The following is a 25,794-nucleotide window of genomic DNA, read 5'->3' as shown; positions in this document are numbered from 1 at the left end:
AGAATTTGTTTCCTCCTTGTGACAGTGTTCCACCAGACATCCAACCTCACGTGCCCCAGCCTCCTTATATCATGTGTTTGCATGTGTGCACAAAATACAATAGATATTTAAATTTTTTTTTAAATTCATGATATTGGCAAGAAATTTCTTTGTTTTATGCTTTTCCCCAATATTTCTTGAAAGAATCTCACTTATCTTCCAAAAGTTTCTGCCTAGTGTTTTGGGAGTTTTATTTGGATCTATTCATTCGCGCTCTCTCTCTCTTTCTCTCTCTCCCTGCCCCCTTTCCCTGTTCTACGAATGGAACATGCAGCTCTTGAGGATGACAATTGCCAAACAAAGGCTTGGAGATGAAGAAATCGGCGTGCGCCACTTTGCAGCCCATGAGCGTGAAGACTTGGTTCAGCAGCTGGAGAGAGCCAAGGAACAGGTTATCACTAGCTTCTGTTCAGGGTGGGGACGAACACAACACAGAGCAGAGTAGGCTGTGCCCCTGCTCTCAGAGTACGGGATGCCTGGGGAGCAAGTCAGAGGAGGAAGGAGAATGCAAGTTGGATGATTGTACTTCCTTGGAACTGCGCTGGGTCCCCAAGGTGACTCTTGGGTTCCTGGTGTCCAGCAGGTTGGCTCCTTCACATTGGGTGCTGTTGTTCTGAACACAACACAAAACTTTCTCCCTACCCAGGATAGGCAGGGAGGGAACAGAATGGGACAAACTGGCCTTAATTTGCAAGTTTCTGCTAAAATGCTGAGTGATACCTCCTAGGCAAAACCTCAATGAGTTCTGAACCCTACTTAGGGAACAGCTAAGAGATCCAGGCTTCATTTTCCTCCTCCTACAAATTAATTTTGAAGAGCAGAACAAGATTCCTGGGTCTAGAGTGGATTTTAAAACGTATGGATTTGTAAGACACTTGGCAGCCGTTCCCAACATCTGCATTCGCCCTCTCCGAGCCTTTGGCTGCAGGGCATCCTACAGTAGGTGAGGCTTCAGTTCTGGTTTCCAAGCCGCTGCACCTCCCCTATCTCAGATAGAGTAAGTACCTGGCAGGAAGTCATCCCCTTGCTTTTAGCTTTTATGGTATTCCAATGTGTGGCACTTATGGTTTTATAGCATGCGGGTCATATTATTAATAATAAGCTCTCTAAAAGTCAGTCAAGCAGGCGGAAGGCTCCGTCTCTGGCCATAAAGGGGACGTCTGAGGAACGTCTCAAGTCAGGGCGCTTCCTGTGATTTCAGATTGAGTCTTTGGAGCATGACCTGCAGGCCTCTGTGGATGAGCTTCAGGACGTGAAGGAAGAGCGGTCCTCCTACCAGGACAAGGTGGAGAGGCTAAACCAGGAGCTGAACCACATCCTGGGTGGGCACGAGAACCGCATCATTGACGTGGATGCCCTGTGCATGGAGAACAGGCAAGTGGCTGGGCCCAGGCCAGCGGGGGCGGAGCGCCGGCTCTCCAGCCCACGGGCCTGCAGGCTGGGAGCTAGTGTAGCCCTGGTTACGCTGCAGAAAATTGCCTTACACGAGAAAAGAAAGTCACACCCCAAAACGATGATATCAATGTCATGTCTTAGTTGTAAAATTAAAAGAAAAAAAGCACACACACCTGCACGCCTGTGTACATGCCCCCTTCTCTCTTCCCTCACACCCGCCTTGGTTGGGTGAGAAGGATGAGAAACCGGTGAGAGCTGCTTGTTATTGCTATCAAGGAGAAGGAAAAGAATAAGAAAATAAATTGAGAAATTCCCTTAGCTGTTTCTTTTCCCCGAGGCAAGTTTCAGTATGTGTGTGTCTAACTTAATGTTGTGTCTGGTGTCGCCTCTTCCTGCCTTACTTCCCAGTGGAATCATCTTAATGAGAATTATGTGAAAACTGTGTTGGTATCCCTTAGGGGATCTCTGCAAGGGGCTGCTTGAAAGTGGGGTGTCTGTGATTTGGACATGTTTGACCTTGACCGCATCCATTTAAAAAAAGGTCAAAAAGATGCGCATTTTTGTCCTTTCTGTGGTGAGCAGGCGAGGCCTGGTGTGTAAAAGAGGACTCTCCTGGCAAGTGGTTTTTGTTTTTTCATCTTACACTTTAGTGTCTGTTTTTGTTTTTGTTTTTTATTTATTTTGCCCCCAAATATTTCCTAGTTATATATATTCTTTTCCAGGTACCTTCAAGAGAGATTAAAGCAACTCCATGAAGAGGTCAACCTCTTGAAATCAAACATTGCCAAATACAAGGTAGAAAAACCATAATGACAATGATGGTGATTCACTATTGTACATCTAAATGTCATTCTATTTTAATTCTCTTTTATGTGCCAAAGATATTTTAGTACTAGCCTGCCCTCCCAGATAGAGTCCAATAAGAACTTTAACTGGGGTAACCAGGAAAAATTAAGCACAAAACAACAAACAAAACCAAAGCAGCTTTTGCAAGTGCTCTTTCTGCGGCTGTTATCTGACCAAGGCGTGCTGACACCCCCGGAATGTGGGCTCATCTACTCTGCAGCCTCGGTCCATATTAGGTTTCTTATTTGTTTTCTCTATGAAACATTCACTGATCGGATGCTATTTGTCTCATAATCATCCATACGAAAATGGTTTACAAGTGATGAAGAAACATAGATTGGGAAATCACAAACTAAACTATAATGTTCACGTCACACTGAAAGAACAGAGCGTTTAAATTCTCCCCACTGTTATTTAGTCTAATTCCAGCACCATTAGTTTGATAATATCTATTTCTGCAGATGTTAGTTGTAAGTGTTATAATTAGAAAAATCTCCTGGGTTTCTCTGCTTTGAAAATAGATTGATTTCTCTTCCTGAGGGTGAAGTTTTACAGCCATCTAGATGCTTGGGAGAACCTTATTTTCCTGGCATTTGACATTAGCAGTTGTTCTCAGAAGCCTCCATGCTGTTCCTCTCCCTTCTGTCTGGCCACACTTTCATTTACACCCATCTATATATACACATGCAGCCAAAGAAGAAGATAGCGTTTCAAGTTGCATAATTAATACATAATTTTTTCAAATGTGTGAATGCATTCATTTAACAATATTTATTCAGTGCTATGTGCCAAGCCCTGGCTATGTACTACATATTAATTTTAATGTAAGAGTCTGTTCTAGGAATGATACGTAGGTGGCACTTATGCACTTCCTTAATCTGTGTCCATGGCAGACATCACCGATCGATCGTTGCTTTCTTTCCAATCCAGCCATAAGATTCTTCCGGATACCACCATTGGCATATGAAAATAAACCTAGTCACCATCTCATGCCTATTCAGAAGGGATTTCCATACCTCGTGACTTCACGCATTAGACTGTATTCTTGCTTCAGATTTGATTTAATTTAACAAACATGCATTGAGTGCCTTTTGTATACAGTAGACTGTAATTGCTGTCATTCTGCCATGCGCCACCATTGTAAAAAAGCTCTTCACCAGGCCCATGATCATTATCACTGTTTGTCGGGGACTTGGAGTTCTAAGTTTTAAGCCGGCACTTGGGGTTTGCAAGGACTTCCTGTGTGCCAGTGGGAGGCTGCATCTACTGGGGATTTTTCCATTATTGGCTTTTCTGACAGCAGTTTTGATTCTCTCCCCATGCTGCTTTAGAATGCTCTCGAGAGGCGGAAAAACTCAAAGGGCCAGGGTAAATCCAGCAGCAGTGCTCTGACAGGAGTCCTGTCAGCAAAGCAAGGTAGGATCCAGTGCTCTGGGCGGGGCCGCTCATGAGTGTAGGATGCTGGTCTCATCCAAACTGGTGGTTTTGTGGATTGGGAACCAAGGTGGTCCTTAGAGCAGTGGATCCCCAACTTCCACTTGCATCAAAATTACCTGGAGGGCTTGGGAAAGCATGGATTACTGGGCCCCACCCCAGAGTTTCTGATTCAGTAGGTCTGGGGTGGGACCTGAGAATATGTATTATATTTCTAAAGGGTTCCTTGGTGATACTGATGCTGGTTCAGGGACCCCACTTTGAGAACTGCTGCTTTGGAAGTTTTTCTAATGACTGGACCCCATTTGGGTATATTCCCCTGCACTGTGTTCTCCTTTCAAGAATGTTTTCCCTTCCCTAATCGCCAATTTAGCATATGAAAGGATGTCTTTCAGCCTCCTTGAGTTTCTCCTTTTCCTGGCCTCTATGATCAGAATAGAAAAGTCCCATAGCTGCTGAAAGCATCTTATCATGGAATAGGTGCCTTTTTCGAAGAAGCTTTTATTGATTGCAATTTTGTTCCTCCTTCTTGTCGATTCCAGTGAAAAATAATGATCTTCTGGAACAGTCCAGGGGAATAAATAGCAGAGAGCTTGCTTCTGACACTTAATATTTGGAATGCATACGCCTCAAGTTGAACATGCTCGGTTGGCCCACTTTTTGGTTGTTGCTAGTGCGGCCCAGCAGCTATCATATGGCAGTCTTAATCAGCACTCGAGTGGCTTAAAAAAAAGTGCTGAGTCTCCAGCCTACATTACAACTAAGGCCCTTTTCCAAGCAACTTCTTTTTTTCACTCAACCAGAAAAGAACACCCTACAATTGTTTTTAAAAAAGAAAACTACAATACTCTATAAAAATGTGAAGTAGCCCATCTAAGTTTAGATCTGGATGCCATATATAGCAAACCATCTTTGGATGTTGATACCCAGTGTTACCACTGATGTGAGGGATGCCAGCCGCACGCAAACACCGTGGCAGAACTGCAGATCTGGCACACCCTTTCTAGACAACCTGTCATGAGAAGCAGACCACCAGCAATCTGTTGGCATTGGTGAATGGAATACATGAGTCTATGGCAACCTATTATGAAAAGCCTCAAACTGGCCCTCTTTGATCCAGCAAGAAATAATTAGACATATGCAAACACTTTGCTACAAGAAAGTTTTTCATACATTAGTTATAATAAAAAACCTCAGAAGCGCCATAAATGTCCAGCAGTCATTAGGTTTTATGTTTTATGTAATATTAATTATGAAGAATATTATTAAATATTAAGTGAAAAAAGTAGGGCTTTTTCCCATTTTTGAAGGAAAAAACATTGTATGAATTTGTATATCTATGTATAGTCATAGGAAATGGTATTCAAAGATATATAATGAAAGATTTATACTATTTTTTTTCTATCTGGTAGGGGAGTACCAGTCAATGTTGTCTTTTTGTTTATCTCTTAGTTTGTCAGCCCTTAAAGAGTGCATTTAAAAAATCCAAACCAGACTTAAAGAACAGACATTCAGAGTCGGAAAGGACACATACGCGGGAGCATCTGAATGACCCCAGGGTAGAAAAGACAGTGGGAGAGGCAGCAGAAGTTGCATGTGTAGATGGTGCCCATGCTGTGGTTGGGGCCGGCCGCTTCTGAGAACGGTTTAAGCAATTTTGAGCCCAGCCAAACATGAATGGGGGAGCAGAGTTTTAGCAGCCTTGCATGTGAAAAAGGCATAGAGGATTTAGTAGACAGTATTCTCATGTTATGCATCAGGTGTGTTTCATTGCCAGAGAAGCTAAGAAAATCTTATGTTATATTAACAGAAGTTTGACATTTGGAATAAAGGAAGTGATAGTCCTACTATATGCTAAGCTAGTCTTACTACACTTGGAACATTCCTTTATATAAGTGGCATGGAGACAAATAAATGATTTTTTTTAAGTAGACACTTTCGAAACTGGTCAAAAAAATAAAAAGAATTTTCTATCAGAGCTGTCCATAGATGATTGCAGATTTACCAGCAGAGACTCTTCCAGGGTAGGGGGTATACCCAGGAGATGGGCCAGGTCAAATGGGTCTGAATCCTTCAATTACACTGAACTGTGTGTGTTGTTTGGCTTCATTTTGAACTTGGCCATGAATGTGATTTGGCAGTTTGTGGAATAATGAGCATCCAAGAACAGCTAGCCTTTGTGTAATGTACTCTTTCTCAACATTTAGACATTTGCAGTCTGCTATGTAATCTTTTGCCATATCTTTGCTTCACCTTGCTATTATTTGCTTAATATTTTTCTTTGAATCAATTTTAAAGTGACTCATTTTACTTGGCCTTGTCCTAAGTATTAATAGTAGCATCTGTGAAATCACTGGTTTGTCATGCCATTTATATTCCTTTTTGTAATACCTTCAAATAAATACAAAGCTATTAAAATATGAAATGTATTTTGCACTTTAAATAATCTCCTAAATTATCTTGCCACCTGCCAAGGGTATCTCAGCGTGGGGAATTCTGACATGAAGCAGGGAGCTCAGCACTAGGTGTCATTGTCATTGGCATGGCTGCATGACCTTCAGCCAGGGTCCTTAATTCATCTGCACGTTGCTTTCCTGTCCATGAAATGGAAATAATACTTCCCAGCATTTTTTTTTCCTTTCCAGTTTTAAGTCTCAATGAGTTAGTCAATATGACATTGTTTAAAGTCCTAGACAAATGCAAATATTATCATCCTCTTTAAACATCGTGGACAGAAGTCCAGAAGGATGTCCTCCTTTCTGTTTAGCCCTCATGCTGGATTTTATTTTGGTTTACTCTGGACACTTGAGGAGGCCTCTCAATACAAGATACTAGTGCTTAGAAGCTGGGAACTGATGACTGTCCAGGAAGAAGTGACATTGGTTTGCATTCCAGTGTTCCAGAAGAATTACAACTGAGTTATAAATTTCATATTCCACCTAGTTCAGGATTTGCTGTCTGAGGATCACGGCTGCAGTCTCCCAGCAACTCCACAGTCCATTTCGGACCTGAAATCTCTGGCAACAGCACTGTTGGAGACGATCCACGAGAAAAACATGGTCATTCAGCATCAGAGGCAAACCAACAAGTAAGTGGCCGGACCCTTGGGTTGGGGGGTTGTGCAAGAGAGAAATGAGACGAGGCTACCAGGAGTGAATGTCGCCCGGGTGGAAGCATGAGCATGAAGGGAAGGAGACCCCTCACATCTAGAAGGAAATATATTAAACTAAAACGGTGCTTCTGCTTTGTATCAATAACTTGGCTACCAGCTGGAGTCAAGCAAGGAAATAGTACGGTCATTGCACTCTGAGCCATGCACCGAGTGACACATATTGCATGGGTGATTTCCATAGGATAATTGCCTGGCTGACTTGACCCTCCTCTCCTCCAAGTCTCCTTTTAGAGGAGAAACTACCTCAGTGCCATTGGAACTTTACAGTGTGACGCTGGGGTTCTTTGAATGGCAGGGACCATGCAAGCATCAACATCCACAGGCAGCTGCACCTATAAGGGAATCTTATGTCACTCTTCCAGATCAGCAAAAAAGATGGTGAAAATGAATAGTAGTAATTAGAGCAGAATGTCTATTTGTTTTTTATAGCATGTTGGCTATGGTGTGTAAAATCAAGCCAGTTTAAAGTAGATTGATGTGGCCGTTAGAGATGACAGAGGCAAAATTGAAAGTGTTCAGGCCAGTGCGGTGGCTCACAGCTGTAATCTTAGCACTCTGGGAGGCCAAGGTGGGAGGATCATTTGAGGCCAGGAGTTCAAGACCAGTCTAAGCAAGAGCAAGACCCTGTCTTTACTAAAAATATAAAAAATTAGCAGGGCATGGTGGTGCATGCATGTAGTCCCAGCTATTCAGGAGGCTGAGGCAGGAGGATCGCTTGCGCCCAGGAGTTTGAGATTGCAGTGAGCTAGGCTGACTCCCCCGTACTCTAGCTCAGGTGTCAGAGTGAGACTCTGTCTCAGAAAAAGAAAAGAAAAGAACATGTTCAGAGAATGGTGAATAAACAGTAAATTAAAGCAATAGATATCACACACGGGGCCAGTCTCATGGATGTGCAACCTTTGCTCATAAGGTCCCCGCGCTTGGTCTGATGCTCTGCTTTCACAGTCCTGGAATTCTGAATCATTTTTTTACAAGGGGTCCCACATTTTTATTTTGCACTGTGCCCTGCAAATTACTTAGCTGGTCCTGCTTGAAAGACCTACAGGAGGAACCACAATGCAAGTGCGGGAGAACTGAGCAGGGGGGAAGCTAGACTTCCAGCAACGAGGGGAGGGAGCTGGGGGCTGGGGGCCCAGCAAGGGTGGGGCCTGGGGGGCACGGGAGAGAGGCAGCTGGGAGATGATTGAAAGTATTGTAAAAACAAAATAGAAAAAAGAGAGCGAAGGGAAGATCGCACAAGAGATTAAGATGTATGTGGAAGGAAGCAGAGAGCAGCAAAGGGAGGCAGGGCAATCGTGAAGGGATGACAAGGGTAATTTATTGACAGGAGAAGGTTTAAACATTCTTGAAAAATGAAATCGCAGCTGAAGAATGAACAGCCAGATGCTGAAATTCAGATACTTCTCGGGGGGAAGGAGGAACGGGGGTCCTCGGCAGCACAACACGCCCCTCATCCCCCGCTCCCCCTACAAAGTGCCTCATCAGGGCTCTTTCAAACCTTCTATGTCTTCTAAACCCGTCTGTCCTCAGCAGGTGGCCTCAGCTCCTCATTCACTGAGAAAATGGGACTTCTCGTCTTGAGCCCCTCAGTGTGCTGGGGCCCTGAAGCCCGTGTCTGCCCTGCCTCTGCTCCCTCCGCCCCAGGAAGTGCACCGCCCACCATCTTGTTGGTTGGCACCATTTCCTTGTCAGGGCCTTTCCTCCTCTGGGACCTCCTCTCTCAGTCTCCTCACTCTTGCCCTCCTTTGGCTTCTACCTCTTATCCTGAACCCCCAAAACCTTTCCTCAGCCCTGCTGCCTTCCCAGGAATTCCACTCACCAGGAATCTTTATGAAGAAGGCCACCTCTACTCCCTCAACAGCCTCCCTATGTAAGCATGTTCTAGGGGGGCCAGGGGTGTCACCTACATAAAAATTACTTTTTTTGGGGGGGTGCTTGTTTAGAAATGCAGATTCAGAGGTATTTGCAAGAGGGAAGGTTGAAATTCTGGATTTTATTGATAGTAAGCCCCAGGGGAATCCATGCTGACCTTGGCTTTAATACCTTCTGAGACCTTTTCCTGCATTGTCAACTGCGTTATTTCTTTGCAGGTCACGAGTATCCTCAGACTCCTCCATTGAGTCTCTTTCCGCCTTAATCTTTGCACATCCAGATTTCCATTTGGAAACCTATGTTCATCTTCCTTGAGTTTCAAGATGGAAACTTGAACTTTCTCCACTGTCCTGTTCTTGCCTCCTCCCTCCGCCACCCCCACCCCAAGCCTACCTGACCTCTTCTGTCTGTCTTCTCCTCTGCTTCCCCCACCTAGGGGTCCTCATTCCTTGTCTCTGTTTTTGCCTCTCATTCTCTGCAGACTCTTCTCAGATCTCTTGTCCTCACCACTTGGTCGAGAGCAAGACCCACATTTCCAGACCCCCAACTGTAAGGGGGACAGTTTCTGTAGATAACCTTCCAGCTCCTCAAATTCAATGAGTCAACATCATTCCTTAGTATGTTTTAAAACACTTTAAAAATGTTTGTGCTTTTTGACCCAGGTGGTCTGCTTCTAGGAGTTTATCCTAAAGAAAAAAACCAGAATAATACCCTAAAGATGTATATATAAGGTTTTCACTATGCATTCATTTATAAGAGGGGAAAAAAATGGAAACACAAATGTCTTTTGATTGGAGCATGGTTAGAATTATGGTAAATCCATAAGATGGAATATTATACAACCATTTAAAAAGTATCTAATGGGCTCTGCCCTCCATCCTAACACCCAGGTTAGTCAAACTTCCGTGTCACTTGCTGTCCCAGGGCTCGACTGTTTGTCCATTTTAGTGACCATTCCCTCCCAGTGCTCAGACCAGTGCTGGGCCCACGGCAAGTGCTCCTGACGACTTGATGAAGGATGATTGAATCATCTTCTAACCCTTAGCTTCTGTTCCCTCAGCACACACATCCAGATGGTTGCTGAGCTTCACGGCTTTACTGCATTCGTTTATTGGATATATATTTCCTGAGTGCTTACCATGGACCTTCAGGGTTCCTCTCGCACCTGCCCCTTCTGCCTTCTTCCCCCAGATCATCACCTCTTCCTTGGGGAGACCCTCCATCGGCTCCATCCTCACACCCCAGCCCCTCCTCCCCCTCCTGCCTACTACAGTTCTGAGCACATCACAAACCTGCACTGCAAAGCCTGGCTGAGTCCCCACTGCCTACCAAGGGCAGGATCTATACGCCGTTGGCCTGACACTCCTCTGTGGAGGACTCCGGCCTCTTCTGACAGATTGATTTCCTAATCTGCTCCTAACCACACCCACCACAAATACACACATTCTCCAGGTTCACAGCACTCTCTCCCTCTGTTGAGAAAGACAGACATTTTCATTTAGCCATGTTTATTTTTGTTTTAATGTGCTTTCTCATGTTTAACTATTTTTATTAATTTTTGAGCCACCCTGTGGTTTAAATTTTAAACTGTTAAACAATAGTGTATCTCCAAACTGCTCTTCTCAGCTACTCAAATCCTTTTCCTGGAAGAAACTACCATTCCTCATTTCTCATATAACCTTCCAAAGGATGCATGTGCAAAATAAGCAAGTACATAACATGTTTATGTATACACACATAAATACTCATATATTTATATAGATATATTCTTTTTTTTTTTTTTTTTACAAATGGTGGCTAGTATTCATGCAAAGAAAATGGTTTTTTTTCATTGTTCTGCACCTTGCTTTTTTCCCCTGTGACAATAGATCTTGGAGATTGCTTCCTATCAGTACATAAGGTGCCTAATGTGCCATCTTTAATACTTAGGAAGTCTTACGTTTCAAACTTTTAATAAATGTTTTATTTGGGGGCATGTAAAGAAACTAATTATACTACAAATGAAGTGAGGGCTAAGAATAGAATGTGAATTTGGTCTTCTTGCTGTTATTCCCCATGATTTAGCCTTTTGTAACTGAAATAATAAAATAGCTCTGTTTTGCTGGAGCATTACAAATGGCAATAAAGGTATTCCTTTCTGTTCGCGTGTGCTCCCCTACTGGCTTTCTACTGCCTGACAGTCACCCCCTTTGAGAGGGTCCAATGGGAGCCATCTCGAAGAATTGATGAAGAAACCTAGTACTTTACATTTTGAGTGACGTTCAATTAATAGGCAATTTGCTTGAGGGCCTTCTTGCCAATGAGCTGGCAGTTGTCTGATGATTGCTAAAGAAGGGATGAGGTTCATTTATCTTTTAAACTGGGTGGCAAAACACTCATAGAAGAGGCCGTTGTTAAAGTTGTGTTTCACCGCACACCACACTTAGCTCTCCTGTCCTTACAGCAAGCCCATAACCTTGCCGTGGTGGGGTGGGGGGTGGTTAAGACATGAGGACGTGGTGGGCTCTTTCTACCCTTCCTGCTGTGCCTGCAACTGCTGCCTCTTCTCCTTCCCTGGCCAGTGTGAATGAGCTTGGAAGTCCAAAATCTTGGGGAACAGCAAGAGGGTGTCGTGGATCAGAGCAGAGATCTGTGCAGTGTGGTGGGAGAGGGTGGGTAGAGCCACCACCTCCAGGTGGATAGAGCCACAGCCAGCTGCCTTCTCTTTAAAACCAGACCTTCCTCAAAGACCTTCACCCAGGTATTCCTGCCCTCTGTGTTGTCCAGACAGCAAGCACAGTAGTGGCCAGTTCCTGAGTTAGTCCTGTCTTTGCAGCTTCCTAATCCCACCCTCAGTGGTGTCCTCATTGTCTGAAACCGCTGCAGGAAAGTCTGTCTGGACGCCTGGCGTCTGGAGGATTTTCCTAGACTGCTGGGTGGACATATGCTGAGATCTCCCCTATCCTAAAGCAACCCACAACTACATGAAAACTTTATTTTAAAATCTCCCCCATCCTACCAAAAAAAATAATTCTCCCAAGCCTATTTATGCCTCAAGCTACTGCCCTAGTTTTCTCCTCCCCTTCCCTGCTAAACTACGCACAGAGTCATCTCTGTTCATCTTTGTCGCGGTCTGCTTTTGTCTCAGCCCTGCCATGTGGATTCTGAATTTCATCCCTTCTACTATCCTGAAACATCTGTCTTTTAAGGGTCAGGCACATCTTCTAAGCAGCTTCTTCTCAACTTTCCGCCTGTGTGACCGCTTTCTAGAATAAGACAGTATTGACCCCCCTCCCCACCCAAACTCTCTCCGCACGGCTTCCAAGACCCCACATTGCCCCAGCTCTCCTCCTCTCCCTCCACCTGTTCCTTCTCCAGTCCTCTCTTGCCTTCCTCAGGAGGCACTCTAGTGCCCTGTCCTTCTGACTTGGCACACTCCGGTGCTAATCTGGTAGATACACACACACACACACACACACACACACACACACACACACACACTCACACACACTCACACACACACTACACTCTCAGCTTTGCACTCTCAGGTCTTTGCCTTTTTCCCATAGATCCAGCGTGTCTGCATGGATACCTCACAGGCATCCCAAACCCCTCTTCTACCTCCTTGCCATCCCCCCATTCCTTCTGCATCCCCACTGGCTTGGGCCATACCATCCCCCACCTGGGCGATGCCCTTCTAGCTGATCTTTCTGCTCTGCACCATTCTCAACTCCGCATCAAGAATACTTTGCCTGAACTTCATTATGATGCTTCCCTGATGAAACCCCTTCACACTCCCCCCTCGCCAATGTATAAAAGTCTGAACATTCTCAACGTGGCAACAAGATCCTTCATGATCTGGGTCCCTACCAGTTTTTCTGGATTCATCGTCCACTTAGCCCTGCAGTTTCTACAGTTCTTCTGATGGGCTTGTGTATTTTCAGGCCCAGGGTTTGCCTGGCCCCTCTGCTTACCAGCTTTGTGACCCCGGGCAAGTTAGCTGACCTCTCTGAGCCTTGGTTCCCTCATCTACAAAATGAAGCTAATAAGAGCTGCCTCGGCAGGTGTTGCAAGACACTTACGGAGTGTGCATGCATACCTGGTACGGAAGGAGTGCTTAATAAATACCAGCTGTTAATTAAGCCTTTTACCAACACTGCACATGTGTTTGTGTGTATGTATCTGTCTGTCTCCTAACCAGACTTTTAGTCCCTCAGATGCAGGGACAGAGTCCACTTCTCTTCATTACCTCCTATAGCCTGTGGCACAGTGCTTTACAGAGTTGGGTCTCAGGAGTTGTTTGTTGAATGGGTCAAACTGAATCGAATGGACCCTGTTTTGACTTCTTCCCTCTCCACCCATCAGTGCTGCTGGCTAATAAGACTCAAGCAGGCCCTGTCCTCTCCCTGCGCTGTGTCACGCCAGGTTCCGTGGGCTCCCTGCCGTGCTCTTTCAGTGTGAAGCTGCCCAGGAGGTCCCTCTCTATCATTCAAAGCATCTTGAGTTATATTTTATAAGTCAACTGCCACTACATCCATGTTTCAGTGTGAACAGTTTTTAAGGAGTACTGGAGCAGGCATGAGAAAGAACAAGGGAAGGCTTGTTTTCAAGAGCCATTATGGGATGTGGATTAAGAGCATGTGCTTCAGAGGCAAATGGAGGCTTAGGTTCCAATCCAGACTCGCCACCAACTGAGTCCTGCCTATGTTTTTGATCAAGTTAAGTGACTTCTGTGCCTCTGTTTCGTAATGGGAAGAGGAGAGTGTGGTGGATGAGATCGCTAGGAGCTGGGAAAAGAGAGAGCTTTAGATGAACTGCACATCCTGGGCAAGTCGCTTAACCTTTCTGTTACACAGGGTCCAAGGCGTAAGGGGAGGATGATAATGCAGTGCACACCACAGGGCTTTTGTCAGGTTAGGTGAGATGATGCAAGTAGACAGGTGTTCAACATGGCCTCTGACTCATACTAATGACTCAGGAAACACTAGTTGGCTGTTGTGTTAACAGTAGTGCAGCTGCTATTGTTGTTGATGTGCTACTATTATTATTCCTACCACCATAACTTCTACTGGGTCCATTTTACTACTCCCAGCCCTGCATCAGATGCTGGTAAGTGTCAGGCTAAAGAAGAACGCAGCCACCACTGACAAACTTGGGCAAGGTCCCTGAAAGTAGATTTTTGGGGACACTAGCAAGCTCACTTCATCCCTTTTCTGAGGGAAAGGCTGTGTTATCCAGAAACATCAGGAAAAATATAAGCAAATATCTCTTCACCGCTCCTTTGAACGTCGCTCAGACGGCATCCCTCGGCATCCCCGGAAGAGTTAAGCCTTATCTTTTGTTTCCAAGAGGCAGCCACATACGGATGATCTGATCTCGTTAAGAAACAGGCATCAACTTGAGCACTGGTGTGATTGCATCTGAAACCCATCAGCTGGTGAAAAGGGAGCTTGGATCAGAAGGTCTGTGCAAAATATCGAAAGGGAGATTATGAAGAATAGTGTCTATTGAAGGGTCAGGGACATGAAAGCAAAATAGACCCAACAAATGGAGTGAAAATTGAAAGTAATTGATAAAGAGTATGCAGAATTTTAAGACTTAAGGAAAAGAAGAAAAGAAAAGCTCTAAGTACTTAGATGAAGAAAACCACATATAGTAATTCTAGAGTTTTCTGTGAACTCAAAGGGAATATTAATTAAGATGGTACAAGTCAATTCAGGTAAAATGAGGATGAATCCAAAGCCATATATATGTGCAGATATATACATATTCATGTCTCTGTGTGTATGTGGGTGTGTGCAGCTATCTCTGGAATATAAAGAGAGGCAGGAGAATAATTCTGGTGTTCTGATTTATCCTGCTGAAAGGAATTGAAACTTTGCTATTAAGGTGATTTCCACATTATTTTAGCACAGCAGTGCCAAGAAAATCCCCCAAATAAAGTAAAGACTGGTTTTTCAATTTCTAGGCCAAAGGAAACTGATTGAAGTTTTAGATGACTATCAAATCATTTCCCAACTATATTTAAATTTTGTATAAAGTGAAAGGGGAGAATGTATGCCCACATGTCTATCCATGCATATAGACAAAGTTTGACTTCCAGGTAAACAATATGATCTTTTCAAATGTGCATTCCAGCACTTATATATCTTGGTGAGTCAGAATGGTTACCTTGGAAAGCAACCTAATTATTCTAATGATTCTGCAATTACTAAAACCTCTTTTGAAATACCTACTTCTTACTCTTTCCATAGATACTTACATGTCATGAAAAAAGAAAAGCATTTATTGAATTAAATATATGTATTGAGCACCTACCATGTGCCAGGCATTGTGCTAGGCATCAAGAATACGGACATCAGTAAGACAAAAGTTGGGTCTAAGAAGGCCGAGCTGATTATTTACTAGCTCAAAGCAACATTACCAAGTGTGTCCACCCATCTTATTTGTTAGGCTTGGTTGTTTCCACAAATCAGATCCACCCCGAAGAATCAAAGTGTGACACTACTAAGAATATTCATAATTCATTGTCACCTTTAGCAATGAGCACTTCCCAAATAGAAATTCTATAAGATGTCTTGGGCAGTGGTGGAATAATTGTTTAACTTCCCAGGGGAACTACCTTTTGGGAGAAAACTAAATTCATTGGCATTTTAGGTTATTTTTTAATCATTCACTTTACTTTTTATTTTCACATGTGCTTTCAATAGAGTATATATTATTTATACACCTACACATATGTATATACATACATACAAATGCTCTATTTTTAGCATATATCCTAAACTTATTAGGCCACTCATGGGTTTCCCAGGTAGCCACCTCACAGCCCTGCCAGCTGATGGGATGCTCATTAATCTATTGTCATTTTCTCGCCTTTTCCAGAATCCTAGGGAATCGTGTGGCTGAGCTGGAAAAAAAATTAAGAACTCTGGAAGTTTCTGGTTTGTGGAGTCTTCCAGGTAAGCAGAACTTCATGAAAACTGGTTTTCATTTTTCAAGAAAAGGAAGCTCTCACATACTTTTTAAGAATAGTCTACCTTTTTTTTTTTTTTTTACCATCCTTTTGTTTGGAGTTCATTGCTAAAAAAAAAAATCTACAAGTGTTTTAAATTTAGAAACCATCATTTTGGTGGGGGGATGTGGAATCAGAAAAATACAATAAATATTCAAGATCTCATCTATGGGACTATGAAGTTTTGCTCACCTGAATTCTGAAATTGTCATTGTGTCTGTATATTTTTTTTAACTTTTATCAATGTAGTGAATTGTTACTTTTTTTTATCTGTAGGTATCTTATAAAGATTTATTCAATGTAATCACAACTCCTAAAAATGAATGTAAGAATATACAAGGATTTGTTGAATTTAATCATCAGACCTAAAAGTGAATATAAGAACTTACAAAGATTTGTACAATTTAATCATCCATCCTAAAATTGAATGTGAGAACGCATAAAGATTTGTTCGATTTAATCACCAGTACTAAAAATGAATATAAGAGCCAACAGTTTTTCTAACCCAAATGTACTCCACAACCTCCTTCCCTTCCCTTCCCCCATCCCATTTTTTTATAGCTTCAAAATCAAAATTTGCTATGGAAAAAAATTTTTTTTCCATTTGTACACTGTGTTAGGAAGCTCTGATATTTCCCTTTAATTAGCTGCATTTATCCCATTTGTCTTGGTAAAATATCCCTTTCATGAGACCCCCTTCAGCCATTCCCCCTTGTCTCCCCTCTTCAGAAACTTATATTTATCGTTTTCCACCACCTCCTCTTTCCCTGGAAGCCACGTTGTACATATATTTTTAGTTACTTAACCTTTCCACACAAACTAGTCTCCTTTACCCTTGAATCATATGGGCTGCTTCCCTGGAATGGTTGATAAATAAAAATTACCACAGGGAGGTGGACATCAACATCAAGTTTTCTTAAATGTAAATCTGAATAGCTGCCTTAGGTTGCCTGGATGTTTGCTTCGTAAATTGGAATTTTTAGCAGCGATTCCTTGAACTTGATGTCAAAAGATCTAACAGAACTAATTAGTGGCAAGTGCCGTCCTGGGGATTTGAATGATCTATTTTGCACAAGAACCTTTTGATGCTGTTAAAAACTCATCTTCCATGAAGGCCTTTCTTTTATTGCATTGAATTTCAACCCAGTTGGGCAAATTTATGATTTATTTGTACAGATTGCCATTTCTGTGCATGTACTGGGGTTTTGATGGTTTTTTTTTTTTTTCCTCCTCAAAATGACTTGGCGAAATTTCCTCACTGTTTCATTTCTACAATTTCTCTAAAAAGATGGAAGTTGACTAAGTGAACAAATGCTGAGAATTTTCTCTCTCTGGTCTTGTTTGGTCTAGATATGACTTCAAATGGCTGTTATGCAATAACAATTGTTTCTTTCCTTCTTTTTGCTGCCTGAAGGCCTGAGCTACAATGTTTCAATAGGATTTGGGAGTATGTTCCATTTGAAATATCTGTTTTTGTGGCTAATATCAGCAGTGCATTATGTCATCCCTGCATGTAAATAAGTGGAAATGCATTATCTACCTTTCCTTGAACTTTTCTGATTAGAATAGTCAACTGAAACAGAGAATTCAATTAGCACAGAACAAATATTAAATGGTGAAATTAGCTTTGAGGGACCTGACTGAATGAATTTTGTGCTGTGGCCATGTTTGTTCTAATCTCTGGCCTCCACATAGACACAAAGTGGGAGGACAGGAAAAGGAGTGGCAGTTCCCCAGATCTGATACAGCTGATACAATGGCAGCAGCATCACTCTTGTGCAGTGATGAAGGATGTTACGATGAAGCATCATATTATGATATTTTCAAACCATAGGGAGAGTAAGTGGGGAAAGAGCCTCTTTGAATGTGAGTCAGAGCAGTCCTTCTTGTCTACTCATTGTTTTATGTGTCTCTATTTAACCTACTGAATAGTGGAGTAAGAGGCAGTATGTTCTCCTCCTCCTCCCTCTCCCCCCCCTCCTCCTCTTCCTCCTCCTCCTCTTCTTCTTCTTTCTCTTTCCAAGTAGGAGCCAAATCATAGTGTTTAGCCACCTGGAAGGCACTGCGTCCCAGTGATATCAGGGAATTGCTAACTTCTCTTACTTACGAGCATCTTGAAAGGATTAGTGTCTCCTCCAATAATTAGCCCCTGGATGTGTTCATACTTTTTTGAGCATCAACTTTGTGAATTCAGTGCTATACCAGGCATTCTAGACATACCCCTCACCCCCTCCAAAAACCTACAGTCCAGTTAGAGAAGCAAGACGAATACACATCAAGCAGTGAGAGGAAAATACAAAATGGCCCATAATTCAGTGCTGAATGAGTGATAAAGACATTAAGTGTGTGAGGGAATGATGTGAGGAGTCATCAAATGCTCCACCTGGAAGTGACAGTCGAGAGCAGAAAGTTCAAGGATGGCAAAGCATGATATATATTTTACAGCACCCATTCCCACACCAGTGGCAGACATTGCTAATCAATCACATCACTCTTCCTTGCTGATTTCAGATCCAGCCCTCAGAACAATCTTCTCCATTGCCTTTCCAGGAAGCCAGCTCTTGGTCAGAGCTGACACATGACAGAGAACATCATTCCTTTTCCTGATCTACTTTGATCCCCTCATTTTAGATAAGGAAACAGAGGCCTGGAAAGTTAGATGATACCTAAGGCCACAGAGGCTGGTATTAGAACTTAGGTGTTCAGATTTTCATTTCAGTGTTCTTCTACTGGTACTAAGTAACCACAATTCAGAGAAAAGAATGGGGGAGATTAGGTCAACTGGGGAATAGTTGACAAAGCAAACTGGATTGGAGAGGAGAAACCAGAACAATGTCTCCTGAGACTCCAAAAGGTAGTGGTGAAGGAGCCCAGCCCTCCTTCCCACAAGGCAGAATGACTGCTGGACTTTGAGCCTGCAGTGATTTTTCTTTGACTGTCTTCTGCCTCCCCCCTCACCCTCTCAGCCAACAGTGTAGCACTCTTGATGCAGTTTGCTAGAGTAGGGACAAATTTGTGACCTTGCTGGGAAGTAGATGCATTTGACACATGTCACAGCCTGTATAGAGGAGCATCTGGATAGCAAAGCGTATCCTAAACTGTTTAACCTTTCTGGGACTGGTGTAAAAAGTATGGAGCTACGGTGAGGAAGCCAGAGGGAAGGGTGGGCCCCCATTGTCCACAGCCCTCAGCAAGGAATGACACCCCCATCCAGCCCCCACCTGCCAGCCTCTTTCCCTCAGCTCTTTGTCCAATTCTGCAGGGAGAATGGTGCTTGGGTGGATTTGATGGGATGTTGCCTGGATCTGTTCATGCTCTGGGAAAAAAACACTAAAAGCCAGAAAAAATCTAGTGAGAGCAGAGTCTGGCCTCCGAGCTTTTCATTTTCATTCTCTCTCCATTCCAGGCATCAGCCTAAGGAGGAAAAATGAATGGTTTGAAAGTACATGGTATGTTTTGGAGATGGGAATGAGGGAGTTTGTGCCCTAAGGAGTCAGGAGAGCTTCTAGAAACTCAAACACCAGTTGAATGTAAGAGCCTGAGTTCTACATTGGTTGTAGTTTGATTTCAGTTTGAGGACCACTCTGACCCTCTCCCCATCCTCTAGTCCTAAGAACAGAAATGAATGTGCAAGATAGCAGACCATCCAATTAGCACTCAATTTAGTCAACAGAGATGGAATCTGGACTTGGTTTGAAACAATAAAACAAAGAGCCTTTTAGGAAAGTTGTTTGAATCCTTCAAATATTGGGCAAGAATGGCCAAATCTTGGCATTTTACCTTAAAATCAGGAAATGATCTCTTTAGGGAAGAGTTGAAGGAGGTATTTCTCTTGTCCCCAACCCCTATCTTGTTTGGATGTGGATGGACGGTGGTTTCTATTGACCTTCTTCACCCACTCTTTGCTCAGATTTTTGGAGAGGTGGATTGTGCATTGTGGAATGCACAATGACCCTGTGGTTGGATACGGCCAAGGGGACATTCTGCCCTAAAGAATTCCTTAGGACAGAAAGGGCTGGGGGCCTCCCTCAGGCTGCCTTAGTCATATGCTGCAGTCACCTCTCTCCCCTGCCCATAATTCTGATTCTTTGGCCACTGAGGCAGAGGGGATTCGGAAGACTAGTTGCAATCCAGAGGGGCAGAATGTGTCTCTTACTGAGCTCCCTGAAGGATAGAGCACTGCTGGCCCACCTGCTAGAGAAATATGGGTCAAGAAATGCCATCTGGTCTCTGACTTGAGGACAATAAATGTTGCCTTGAGGGGGAGAAACAGAAGAAATCCATCTTGAGGAACCTGCTATCAGTTCATGGAAACCAAAGCCTGGATCACCATCAATCCATCCAGGTGTTTCCAGATTGTATCTTTGCAGCACAAAGACAAGCCTGATTGTGTTGACTTCATTCTGAGAGCCTTTTAACAACATCCTGAACTGTAGATCAACATTTCTCTTTGGGAAACCTCTCCCAACTTTGGCCTTGAAGATTTATGGCCTTTTTTCCACATGAGACAATAGCTGTGCTGGTACAGAACTTCAGGGTTGGCTTTTGTCAGGTTCTACTCTTCTGGGATGACTTTCAAATAGCACAGCAACTGGAGCCTATGGCTGCTAGTAACATACTCCATCTGCCCAAGGTAGCCCCAAGCACCCACGCCCACCAAACATCAAGATTCCCAAGAATGTGCCAGCCATTTATTAAGACATTTATCAGACATTTATTAAGTACCTACCATGTGCCAAACTCTGTACCAGTTTTGGAAATCAAGTTAATAAGGCATGGCCTGATGGGAAGACAGTATTATAAAAAACTAGGAGGGACCCAGGGTACAGTGATAGAGTTATGCCCCCGGTTCACCTGGTTCTCCAAAGAAGGAGTGGGCGTCTTTACACCAATGCCATTCTATGCTCTGCTGAACCTGAGTAAAATCATAGAGTTTTAGAGTCTCTGATCTGAGCCCTAGAGACGTTTAGTGACTTGGCCTCACACAGCTTTAGAGAAGGGTCTTTCTTGCCCAAAACCAGACAGCTAAGACTGGAGCATAGGCTGGCCTGGTAGCCCCCTGGGGCTTCATTTTTGGCATGATGGTTCCCACTGAGAGAATTCCAAGGCCTCATGGACAAAAGTTTGGAATCACATTGCACTTGATGGGCTTTCTTGATCTCTGGGGGTGGCGTGGCTTCATGTCCATGTGTTCTGTGTCTGCGTGTCTGTGTTCACCACGTTCCATTTTCAAAGCCACATTCCCTGCGCCTCACCTCCATACTCGCTATGGCCTCCAAAATAGTGTTGTAATGGTTTTCCTTTCCTCCTCCCTGTGCCTCAGACTTTCTCTATCCAGTTAGGGAGTTCATACTAATAGGTAGACGGGTTGGCTGGTATGAGACTATATGTTCTAAGTGAACATTTAGCTGTGATAGTTTGGAGGACTTGATATTACCTCCCTTATGATAGAGTTATTCAGTCGAAATGGCCAAATGGAATTAAATCAGATGTAGTGTGTATAGCAGTGCTGTCTACACTGTAATCATTTCAATAGGTGACATTTATTGAGTGCCGACTAAACACCTAAGCCCTTTATATGAACCAGTCATTTCATACTCACAGCCACCCAATGAGGTGGATGCTGTTATATTCTTCCTCATTTTGTAGATGAAGGATCTGAGGTCCAGAGAGGTTAAATGACATACCCGAGGTTACCCAGCTGGCAAGGGATGATGTCTAGAACACAGACACTCTAGCATAGCTGCAAAGCTTACATGCCAAAGCACTCTGCTATTATTATTATCGTTATTATCTCACTGAGATCAAAGCCACTCAGTTTTCAGCCAACATAGCAGGCTGCCCTTCAATGGTAGCGTTTGTGGGCAGCCAACCCTGAGCAGACTCAGGAAGGAGTCAAGGTCTTTAATCATAGGCAGCTGGCACTGGACCTCACTGCTCTGTCCCCACACTACAGAAGGGCCTGCTGGCCATTTCCCTTCCATGCATTAACCTACAATTGAAGAAAGTCCCTTGTTAACCCAAACAGCCAGTTAATTATGTGGGAGTAAATGTAACCCAAATCCACCAATGATAAAACATGTCCTTTTTCCCCTCTTCCACAACAGGGGGCAAGGACACCATACTGTTCAGCGACCCCAGTCTTCCCACCATACAGAGGTCAAGATCCCCACTGCTGAAGTTTGCTGACCAGCCCATCGAGAGCAAAGCGAATCTCAAGGATGGTGAGCACAGCTCGATTTCTCCGTGTTTGCCTGGCCCGTGCCTGCCACAGAGGAGGGACTCAGTGGATATCAGTCCCTTCCCTTTCCTGCAGCTGCTATGGCACCACTGGGGCATTATGTTTCCTCCTGTGGCTCACATGGGTTCGTCTTTTCGGGAGGTTTCAGCAGAAGAATGCAGGCCCCTGCACCCTGGGAACAGTGGCACAGAGGTTAAGAGTGAGGACTCAGGAAGTGCCAATGTGGGTTCATATTCCAGTCCCATGCCACATTGGCTATGAGAATTTGGGCTAGTGGACTTCAGCCTCGGTTTCCTTTCCTATAAAATGGTGACATCATGATGCCCACCTTGGGGAAATCTTGGCATATTGCCTGGCACAAAGTGGTCTGGGAATCCGTGAAATGGAGAGAAAAGCTTCTCCTATACCAGCCAGACAGTTTTGGAGGCAGAATGTTTTGAAATGGATCAAAGACCCATCTAGGGGTTCAGATGAGCCAGAAGGTGTGAAAGCCACATCTCTTCCCATGTGGCAGTCTGGTTTCCCCAACAAAACTGTCCTTCATATCTTTGGAAGTTTTGCTTGTCTTGTTCTGCCACCCCCAGTGTGGTAGCCAGTTTCCAAGATGGCACCTAGTGATCCCTACCCCTTGGTATTCATGCCCCTGTGTAGTCCTCTCCTACATTGTATCATGGTCAGTTCGTGTGATTAATAGAATGGAGCAGAAGTGATAGTGTTTGACTTCTGAGGCTAGGTCATAAAAGACAGGAGAGTCGTGCCTGGCTGTCTCTCTTGGAGTGTTCACTCTGGAGGAAGCCGGCTGCCATGTCACGAGGATGCTCAGGCAGTCCTGAATGCTGTTCATGTGATGTGGAAGTGAGACCTCCAGTCATCAGCCACATGAGCCATCTTAGAAGCAGATTCTGCAGCCCCAGTCAAGCCTTCAGATGCCAACAGCCCTGATCAACATTTTGATGGGAATCTCATGAGAGACCGTTAGCTAGAACCACCCAGCTAAACCATTCCCAGACTTTTGAGTCTTAAGCTGCTAGTTTTTAAAGTAATTTGTTACACAGCAATAGATAACTTACATACCCAGTGTGTGAGTATGAGGGTTCTTTCCTTGAACATCTGCATTTCTTCTCCATTTCTAGACTCATGTCTTAATCGTCATTTCCATAAATATATTCTCAAAGTATTTTCCCCTCACTGGGCTCCATCTGCAGAGTTACAGTCCCAGATTTCCCAGAACCTGGACTTCCCCTTTCCACCCCTCCACCCCAAATATTCTATGGGCTTCTCAAGTGTGACATCACCAGTGCTTCCTGCTTCTTCTCTTTTGTGTCACCCTCTTACCTACTCAGGCTTGAAACCTCAGAGCCATTGACCCTGTCAGCCTTCCTTCCCCATCCACATCTGGTCTGTGCCCAACTCTTTCTGCAGAGCTCTTGCACCTCGGTAGCCCCCACCTCTGGCTCGGCTCAGGCCCTCATCATCTTGTCGGCAGGGCTCCCCTCCTGGATTTCCTGCCTCCTGGACTCTCCTTGCCTCATTCCTATCTTCATCCTGCTACTGTAGGGTGAAGCTTTCAGAGGACTGTTTGCCATCATGTTTGTAGCCTACTCAGAAGTCTCAAGTGGCTCTCAACTGTCTTCCTTTTAAAATCTCAACTCTGCAACCTGGCCTATCCTACCTCTCTAACCTTATGATTGCCTGACCTAAAAACTGTGTTCTTATCAAAATGGATTAACCAGCTGTGTCAGTTAGCTATTCCCGTGTAACAAACCACCTTGAAACTTAGAATTCAAAGCAACGATTTTGTTATTTTTGATGCATCTTTGGGTCAGATGGGCAGGTCTACTCATCAGAGCTGGTGTCAGCAAGGCGCGTTCACGCATCTTGTGTTTCGAAGCCTGTTCAAATCACTCATCATAGCACGTGGAATGATGAGAATGGAAGTCAGTGCATGTCTTGGATCTCAACAGAAAGGCTCCAAGGGTACACTGGGGGGAAATTCCTAAGGAGAGCCCCCTGACTCTGATAGGTTCCACACTGGCCAGGAAGCAAGACTGGGTCTTTCCAGCCAGCAGCACATGGCTGTGTGCAAGGCTGACCTGGAACACACCGTGGCCCACTGTGTGGTTTGGAACATGCCTTGGCAGATGGTCATTCCAGGCCTGCATTCATTGTCCACATGCAGATCCAAAGCCCTCTGTCTATTCTGGGCTTGCTGAGCCTAGGGGTGGGCTTGGGCCTGCTAACCTGACATGGAGCTGAGCATGGCTTGATTTTCACAAGGGCGGCTTAAGTAATGGACTGATTCAAAATGATAGCTTCCAGAGTTCCATCATTAGCTCTCATTGTTCCAGCCCATCCTTCGCCAGCGCTGGGTGGGAACAAGGACGCATTTATGTAGCGGCTGTCAGCGTCGGGGATGGCCTCATCCCTGTTGCATCTCTGATTAATTCCAACTGAAAGCAGCATGCACTGGGAAGGACAAAGCTCATCAGAGACCAGTTAACAAAGGAAGACAAATGTCCCCTTTGGGCCAGAGGGGAAGAAAACACATTTTTAGGGAATTAGCAATCTTTTATACAAAGACATACTGCGTCTTCATCTTTCAGAGGAAATATTTTTTCTTTCCATACTATTTGTGCCATAATGCGTTTATATCAGTTGATTGCCTCATCATTATTGGTATGTGTATTGTTATCAATAAGTATTAATGATAATTCTGTTTGCTAAAACAGCACAGAATAGTTGCAATTATTTCTAATAATATTTTCCTCCTCTTGGCTAGTTCAGAAGCCTTTTATGGAAATGGCAATGCTAAGTGTCTGTTCTTAAAGGAAGAAAGAAAAACCACCACAGCTTAAGAGTTAACGGTCTGGAATCTTAGAGTTAAAGGAGGGTTTCACTCCCACAGCAAGCAACCAGAGGCCCTAGTGACAGCCCAACAGTTGTGACATTTTCAGTAACTTTTCTTTGTCTCCTGATAATGACTTGAGTTTACTTTCTGAATATCTTTGGGATAAAACAAAGGGGGAGGTGGGTTGGTATTGATAAATCCTGCTGTTGACCCATAATCCAGTCCCACGTCCTGGCCCCTGTATCTCTATGGTCTCATGGCCATGAAAATCTAGCCTTTTTCTGAAAAAGCAAATGCCTGATAGGGACCAAACAATAGGATTACAGCCTGTGTTCATTCTTCTCCCTATTGTGGCTGACAGCAGGGTCATCCTCCCCGCCCCACCCCACCCCCACTTCAAAAGTTAAAAAGTTCTCCCTGGTAATCTCAGAGCTTTGCCATTTTAAAAGAGATTCATACATTTGGACATGAGCGGAATGTCATCTAAAGAAATGGCACAAGGCAAAATACCAGCAGCTGCAATTCCCCAGTGTAATTTAGACCACCCTCACTTAGATGTAAATTAAGGAAGAGAAGATTAACCTGACCCACAGTAAAAACACACCGCAGATGGTTTAGGGGTTAGGTTGTTACGAGTAAGGTTAATTAATTTTTCAGGGGCACCAGAATATACTATTAAGTGTCCTGGAAGAAGTAATTTCATAAGAGTAATTTCCAGAAGGAGTTTATTCATCTCACGTTGATGAAAAATTTAGCTGCAGAAAGTACCATAATTTACTCCTTTTGAATAAAGCTTCCCCACTATGCTAGAAACATGCTCATTTTGACTCACTGTTTCTCATGTCCCCTCTACAACCACTATAAAAATTTTCATTTGTTAGTATGAAAATTATGTGATTGCTTGCCTGAGCTACCTTAGATGTAGATAAATGTTTGTGCAAGTTAGAAATCTC

At 43.8% G+C, this 25,794-nt stretch overlaps 1 protein-coding gene across 1 annotated transcript in view; it reads left to right on the top strand.

Annotated features, from left to right (window-relative positions):
- The window catches only part of CCDC149 (coiled-coil domain containing 149), a 94,922-nt gene that overhangs the window by 64,509 nt on the left and 4,619 nt on the right, over positions 1 to 25,794 (top strand). Inside the window, exons 5-11 of the mRNA XM_045550462.1 lie at positions 314 to 430; positions 1,241 to 1,413; positions 2,157 to 2,229; positions 3,612 to 3,696; positions 6,658 to 6,802; positions 15,623 to 15,699; positions 21,860 to 21,976. Coding sequence (XP_045406418.1) covers positions 314 to 430; positions 1,241 to 1,413; positions 2,157 to 2,229; positions 3,612 to 3,696; positions 6,658 to 6,802; positions 15,623 to 15,699; positions 21,860 to 21,976 — 787 coding nt within the window. The remainder of the gene's footprint in view (positions 1 to 313; positions 431 to 1,240; positions 1,414 to 2,156; positions 2,230 to 3,611; positions 3,697 to 6,657; positions 6,803 to 15,622; positions 15,700 to 21,859; positions 21,977 to 25,794) is intronic.

This window comes from Lemur catta, chromosome 4, assembly GCF_020740605.2.
Source record: "Lemur catta isolate mLemCat1 chromosome 4, mLemCat1.pri, whole genome shotgun sequence".
Taxonomy (NCBI): Eukaryota; Metazoa; Chordata; class Mammalia; order Primates; family Lemuridae; genus Lemur; species Lemur catta.
The sequence above is the reverse complement of the archived record's forward strand: the minus strand, read 5'-3'. Positions and strand labels throughout refer to the sequence as shown.